General features: G+C 52.1%; 1 protein-coding gene across 2 annotated transcripts in view; it reads right to left on the minus strand.

The window, feature by feature from the left end:
* Positions 1–7,299, minus strand: part of LOC139758563 (uncharacterized) — a 100,057-nt gene extending 92,758 nt beyond the window's left edge. For both annotated transcript variants that reach the window (XM_071680087.1, XM_071680085.1), the window contains exon 1: positions 6,737–7,299. In XM_071680087.1, the coding sequence (XP_071536188.1) occupies positions 6,737–6,812 (76 nt within the window). In that variant the 5' untranslated portion in view covers positions 6,813–7,299. The remainder of the gene's footprint in view (positions 1–6,736) is intronic.
* Positions 7,300–7,641: the final 342 nt, after the last annotated feature.

Genomic DNA, 7,641 nt, shown 5'->3' on the forward strand with positions numbered 1-7,641 from the left:
GTTATTGACCAAGTTCAGCGTAGGGTTATTTGACCAAGTTCAGCCTGGGATTACTTGACCAAGTTTAGACTGGGGTTATTGACCTAGTTCAGCTTAGGGTTATTGACCAATTTCAGCCTAGGGTTATTTGACCAAGTTCAGCTAGGGATTATTGACCAAGACCAGCCTAGGGTTATTTGTCCAAGTTCAGTCTAGGGTTATTGACCAAGTTCAGCCTAGGGTTATTGACCAAGTTCAGCCTAGGGTTATTGACCACCAAAGTTCAGCATAGGGTTATTTGACCAAGTTCAGCCTAGGGTTATTGGACCAAGTTCAGTCTAGGGTTATTGACCAAGTTCAGCTTAAAGAGTTGTTGACCACCAAGTTCAGCTTAAGAGGTATTGACCACCAAGTTCAGCGTGGGATTATTGACCAAGACCAGCCTAGGGTTATTTGACCAAGTGTTCAGTCTGGTATTATTGACCAAGTTCAGCCTAGGGTTATTGACCAAGTTCAGCCTAAGGTTATTGACCAAGTTCAGCCTAGGGTTATTGACCATGGTCAGCCTAGGGTTAGGTTCAAGGCTCTGGCTGGTAAGGGGGGAACTATTGTGACGGGTCATAGGTCAGGGGGACGTATTGCGACGGGTCATAGGTCAGGGGGGACGTATTGCGACGGTTCATAGGTCAGGGGGACGTATTGCGACGGGTCATAGGTCAGGGGGACGTATTGCGACGGGTCATAGGTCAGGGGGGACGTATTGCGACGGGTCATAGGTCAGGGGGGACGTATTGCGACGGGTCATAGGTCAGGGGGACGTATTGCGACGGGTCATAGGTCAGGGGGACGAATTGCGACGGGTCATAGGTCAGGGGGGGACGTATTGCGACGGGTCATAGGTCGGGGGGACGTATTGCGACGGGTCATAGGTCAGGGGGGACGTATTGCGACGGGTCATAGGTCAGGGGGACGTATTGCGACGGGTCATAGGTAAGGGGGGACGTATTGCGATGAGTCATAGGTCAGGGGGGACGTATTGCGACGGGTCATAGGTCAGAGGGGACGTATTGCGACGGGTCATAGGTCAGGGGGACGTATTGCGACGGTTCATATGTCAGGGGGGACGTATTGCGAGGGGTCATAGGTCAGGGGGGACGTATTGCGACGGGTCATAGGTCAGGGGGGACGTATTGCGACGGGTCATAGGTCAGGGGGGACGTATTGCGACGTTACCCTGGGTGAGGCGAGTTAGGTAAGGTGGCGTATTGCCACCCAAGGGTTCGAGGATGGTCGCAAGTGTGGTTGCAGGACGTCTGACCCTCTTCAAACCCAGGGGCTTCCTGCTTCAGACCCAGGGGGCTTCCCGCTTCTGACCCAGGGGCCTCCCACTTCAGACTCAGGGGCCTCCCCGCTTCAGACCCAGGGGCCTACCGCTCCAGGCCCAGGGGCCTCCTGCTTCAGACCCAGGGGCCTCCCACTTCAGACTCAGGGGCCTCCCCGCTTCAGACCCAGGGGCCTACCGCTTCTGACTCAGGGGCCTGCCACTTCAGATCCAGGGGCCTCCCACTCCAGACCCAGGGGCCTCCTGCTTCAGACCCAGGGGCCTCCCACTCCAGACCCAGGGGCTTCCCTGCTTCGGACCCAGGGGCCTCCCACTCCAGACCCAGGGGCCTCCCACTCCAGACCCAGGGGCTTCCCCGCTCCAGACCTAGGGGGCCTCCTGCTTCAGACCCAGGGGCCTCCCTAGTGCCCCTTTTCCACTCCGTCTTCGGGGGATATCCCCGCCCGGGGGCCGCTGAGACACTCTTCCCACTCCGATCTAGGGGCGTCCCGGAGTGTGCTCTCGGAGGGTGGACATCTACACGACCGATCGTTGTGCTGGAACCAGGGAGATTGTGGTCGTCGTCCCCCCTCCGGTGTGTTCTCACAACCCCCTGTGTACTAATTCACTCACGTGGGGGAGCAACCGATGTTCGAACGTTGGCATGGGAGTCGAAGCCACCGTTCTTGCGAAGGAGCGTCGAGGATTCCTCCCTCCCTGGCTGTCTCGATTCGAAGAGCGTAGAACCTCGTCCCTTCGTGTGGAAGAATAGATCGGGCAAGTTCCAAGTGTCGTGTTGGTAGTCGTAAATGGCCTCTTATGTTGTTAAAAGAGTTTCTAGAGCAACACTGGACGAGCCTGTTTTTTTTTACACACCTGGTGAGGGAGATCAGTTTGAACGATCCTGTTTTTACACACCTGGTGAGGGAGATCAGTTCTCTGGACGATCCTGTTTTTACACACCTGGTGAGGGAGATCAGTTTGGACGATCCTGTTTTTACTCACCTGGTGAGGGAGATCAGTTTGGATGATCCTGTTTTTATACACCTGGTAAGGGAGATCAGTTTGGACGATCCTGTTTTTACACACCTGGTGAGGGAGATCAGTTTGGACGATCCTGTTTTTTTTTACACACCTGGTGAGGGAGATCAGTTTGGACGATCCTGTTTTTACACACTTGGTGAGGGAGATCAGTTTGGACGATCCTGTTTTTACACACCTGGTGAGAGAGATCAGTTTGGACGATCCTGTTTTTACACACCTGGTGAGGGAGATCAGCTTGGACGATCCTGTTTTTACACACCTGGTGAGAGAGATCAGTTTGGACGATCCTGTTTTTACTCACCTGGTGAGGGAGATCAGTTTGGACGATCCTGTTTTTATACACCTGGTGAGGGAGATCATTTCTCTGGACGAATCTATCTTGGGCTTGTGAGAGATCCCGTGGGGAGAGGAACTGAGCGGATCAGCGTCGGGATCCGATGATCTGCCGAGCTGTGGTCGCGATGCCCCGCGGTGTTTGGTGTTCCCAGCGAGCGAGCGAATCCAGGGAACAGTCAGTGTGTGTGCCACACCCTGGCACGTTTACTGACCTCCGTGTGTGACCCACGACACCAAGGACGGGAGAATCCGGCGGGAGATCTCAGGGGGGGTTGGGGACACTTAGTGTCTCAGGGGCGAGTGTGTGGGGAGAGGAATGCATGGGTTCATCTCCCCAAGCACTCGTCTGTTCAAGACACTAAGTCTCTTCACCTTCCCCAGGAGCTGTCGCCGGCCCCGTCGTTCAGCCTCAGTCTGGGCAGAGTGCTGTGTGGTGGGGGCAGCAGACGGGGGGAGGGATGTTTTATTTGACGTCTAAGATGGTTGCGTAAACAGAAATATGGATGTCGTGAAACACCAGGTAGCCGGAGGAAGGCAGGCCCCGGAGAAGTATGGCTTTTGGATGTTGGACAGCGACAGGGAGTCTGAGGAGGAGCCACTCGACTGGTTCTTGTTTTCAGACGTGTGTTCGGGGGTCACCCTTGGCCGGCCCTCCCTCCCTCCACCTCTTCCCACGCTACCGTGTGGTAGCCGAGCGCTCTTACCTGTGGAGTTCCCAAGTCACGTTTCCCTTTTGTTGATCACGGACGAATCACCCTTCACTAGCCCTCCCCGGCCATGACTCCGTCGTTGGCTCTGCTGCCTTTATCTTACTTCAGGAATCAAGTTCTTGTATTCAGTGGGTCATGTCTTTGAAGGGGTCATGTTCTCGCATTTAGTGGGTCATGTCTCTTTAAGGGGTCAAGGTCTTGCCTTTAGTAGGTCATGTCTCAAGAGATCAAGCTTTCGCATTTAGTGGGTCATGTCTCTTAAGGGGTCAAGTTCTCGCCTTTGGTGGGTTATGTCTCTCAAGAGGTCAAGTTCTCGCATTTAGTGGGTCATGTCTTTTAAGGGGTCAAGTTCTCGCCTTTGGTGGGTCATGTCTCTCAAGAGGCCAAGTTCTCGCCTTTAGTCGGTCATGTCTCTGAAGGGGTTAAGTTCTCGCATTCAGTGAGTCATGTCACGCTTAAGGGGTCAAGTTGTCGCATTCAGTGGGTCATGTCGCACTCAAGGGGTCAAGTTGTACCCGGTTGGGGGGGGGGGGTGTAGGTGTCATGTTGCCACACTTGAGTGGTCAAGTTATATTACTCGAAGGATCCAGATGTCAAAGTCAGGGACTCAAGTTGTTTTTAAGGGGGTCAGGTTTACGAGTTCAAGGGGTGACGTTAACTTATCCACGGGGTCGTGTTGAGATAAGTTGAATTCAAGGGGTCAAGTTGATGCTCAGAGAGTTACATTAAGGTCAGAATGACCCTTGAAAGGTCAGACTGTCGTTCTCAAAGGGTTGAGGTGTCGTAATCACAAGGCCAGTTTCCCATATGGGGGTCATACATTTAACATTAATGGATTGGTTGTCACAAGGGCGCGTAGCCTGATCGCACTCATTGGATAAGGTCCTTATGTTGATGGGTCAGACTCAATGGTCATATCATTAATGGGTTCCAGTGTTCGGTATGTGGTCATGATCTTACACGTAAAGGGTGTGGGTCAGGTGTTTGCTCACAGTGGGTCAGACTTGTATGTAAAAAGACGATCTTGTCCGAGTGCTGCCTTCACGAGGGTCGAAGTGGAAAGTATTGTATGAGATCGGTGTTGCCCCGCCGCCACTGGGTCATGGAGGTGTACTCGTTGCACCAAAGGGATAAGATCGAACTCGCGTTCAGTTCAGTTTTGTAACGTACGCGTTCAAGCATTTGCTGTCAGAGGACGGGATTCGTATAGTAAAGGGATGAATGGTTGGTTCAGACAAAGGACAACGTGGTCCTCGTTCCATGAGGACTTCGAGGTTAAGATCGCCTTCCCTTCACCCGCTATTTCGATGTCAACCTTAAAAGGGAAATGGTTCATCAACTGGACTCTCTTACCTATGGTTCAAAGGTCTTATGATTTTGTGAGAGTATTTGGGGAAAGCGAAGATGACAGATCCCGACAGTGTATGACCAGGTTAGCTGCTGGAGGACAGTACGTCGGAAAGTTAGACAACGGAGGAGTTGATGGTGTACGACGAAGGTGTCTTGCTTTTGGGGAAGGTACGTGGGAAGGACAGATGAACGAGGCTATCTGCTGGAGAACGGTAATTAGGAAAGCCAGGTAATAGGCGACCCGTTGTTCCATGACGAGGTTTTCTGGACAGAATATGGAAAACTAGAGAACAGAAGACCTGTTGGTCTGTGACGGTTGTCTGCTAGAAGACACTACATGGGAAAGTCAGAGAATAGAAGACCTGATGGCCTGTGACGGTTGCTTGCTGGAGGACACTACACGGGAAATGTTTGAGAACAGAAGACCAGATGGTCTGTGACGGTTGTCTGCTAGACGACACTTCACGGGAAATGTTTGAGAACAGAAGACCAGATGGTCTGTGACGGTTGTCTGCTAGAAGACACTACATGGGAAAGTCAGAGAATAGAAGACCTGATGGCCTGTGTCGGTTGTCAGCTAGAAGACACTATACGGGAAAGCCAGAGAATAGAAGACCAGATGGTCTGTGACGGTTGCCTGCTAGAAGACACTATACGGGAAAGCCAGCGAACAGAAGACCAGATGGTCTGTGACGGTTGCCTGCTAGAAGACACTATACGGGAAAGTCAGAGAACAGAAGACCAGATGGTCTGTGTCGGTTGTCAGCTAGAAGACATTATACGGGAAAGCCAGGGAACAGAAGACCAGATGGTCTGTGACGGTTGTCAGCTAGAAGACATTATACGGGAAAGCCAGGGAACAGAAGACCAGATGGTCTGTGACGGTTGCCTGCCGGAAGACACTACACGGGAAATGCTTGAGAACAGAAGACCAGATGGTCTGTGACGGTTGCCTGCTAGAAGACATTACACGGGAAAGCCAGAGAACAGAAGACCAGATGGTCTGTGGCGGTTGCCTGCTAGAAGACACCACGGGAAAGCCAGAGAACAGAAAACCTGATGGTCTGTGGCGGTTGCCTGCTAGAAGACACTACATGGGAAAGCCAAAGAACAGAAGACCTGTTGGCCTGTGACGGTTGCCTGCTGGAGAACACTACGCGGAAAATGTCAGAGAACAGAAGACCTGATGGTCTTTGAAGAGGTCCTCTGCTGGAGGACGGAACATTGTAACCAAAAAATCTGATCTCTCAGAAGCAGTCGGGCTCGTAAGGCAGAAGCATCTATTTATAAGAGATTATATGATCTTGAATCACTGAACTTAATTTTGTCTGAAGGTGTACATAAGAATAGTGGGATGTATAGCTGATAGATTCGATAGACCTTTGTCGTAGCTGTGTGTGTGTGTGTGTGTGTGCGTGTGTGTGCGCGCGCGCGCGCCTGTGCTTGGAAGTACACTGCCCTCACAGAGGGCTTGCCCTGCCCCTTGAGCCCAGAGTATGATATGTTTCCATGGACGCTTCAAACACGGGGTTCGGCTGAATTTTGGTACTATAAAGCAGTACGCAGTGTTTACATTAACTATTTATTGCCTTTCTGTGTGTGTGTGTGTGTGTGTGTGTGTGGTTGCATTTATAGGGAGGACTTCAGTGGGGGGAATTAACAACATGCAGTAAACTCGCGTTGTTCATATTATGAATGGAACCTTTTCGTTCAGTCACCGAGATTACATTTGACCGGGCTCTTTGGCATATACGTTCGTGTGTGTGTGTAGTCAATGCTCGTCTCTTCTCTGTCATTAATTCTTCGTTTCCCGTCTACGCTAGAAAATTCGCAAGAGGTCACTACGTGAACTAAAGGAACCCACCCTCCTCCCCAACAGAAAATCACGTTCGTGGTCTTGGTGCGCTGTGCAAGCTGCCTCACATCCTTACTGGTGTCGCGACCACACCATCACGTTCGTAAAGATAAAAAGACAGTAATCTCGCGGGAGACTCACCTGAGGTGGGAGGGGTGCATAGCAGGACGATGGGAAGAGCCAGTAGGAGAAGAGTTGAGGTTCTTGGGCGACTCATGTCTTGCGTGCCTCTGACTGACCCTGCGGACTCGCAAACCAGAAGGCCTTTGGAGTCTTGTGGTTGGGTGTGTGTGGGGGAGGAAGAAGAACCGAAGGCCTAAGTCGTGCTCTTCAGAAGTTTTTAAGTCTTTGGGGACTTAAGGGGTTTAAGGGTATGGAAGGACGTTGAAGCTCGGGAGGCTTTGAGAGTCTATAGATTGCTTGGTTAGGTCTTTAAAGGCTTTGGAGACTTCGAAGTCCGGAGTCTTCGGTGTGGGGTACCGTCAGGGGTGGCTGGTGATGATCCTCCTCCTTTCGTGTCGAGGTAAGAGGCTGGTGCGTCTTGGCGACCCCCGTGTACCCAGAGATAACTTCGAGGTTCCGTGGATTCCCCCTGGCAGGTGCCGGCGCGGAGAACAAGAGTCCAGACGCGAGTGGGACCACGACGCGAGAGACTCCGGCCTGCTTCTGTTGGAGTATCGGCGACAGACACGAGGGTCTCAGGTTATAAGGCCGACCCGCCTGTGTGGCGGCGTGAGGGAGGGGGCGCCCGGCCGGGACCGCGCCGCTACGCTCCATCCAACGTCTCACTAACGCTCACACCAGTTGTTTTCGCTTCGGACGCGTCGCTCCCTCACTTTTTATCGCTAAAGAAGTTAGGTTGTCGCTTTCCAGAGTTTGCTTTATTGTCTTATCACAGGTAATTTCATTCATGTTGGTGTTAGAATTACGTATTGAACTCAAGAAACGTACTTCGAAAGACTATATAGAATCGCCGAACGAAAGTTCCCGAAAAACTTCAGCAAGCAAGGCTCCTCGCCGTCGAGCCCGCCTGTGATTGGTCAATA

Source organism: Panulirus ornatus, chromosome 30 (assembly GCF_036320965.1).
Source record: "Panulirus ornatus isolate Po-2019 chromosome 30, ASM3632096v1, whole genome shotgun sequence".
NCBI classification, from domain to species: Eukaryota; Metazoa; Arthropoda; class Malacostraca; order Decapoda; family Palinuridae; genus Panulirus; species Panulirus ornatus.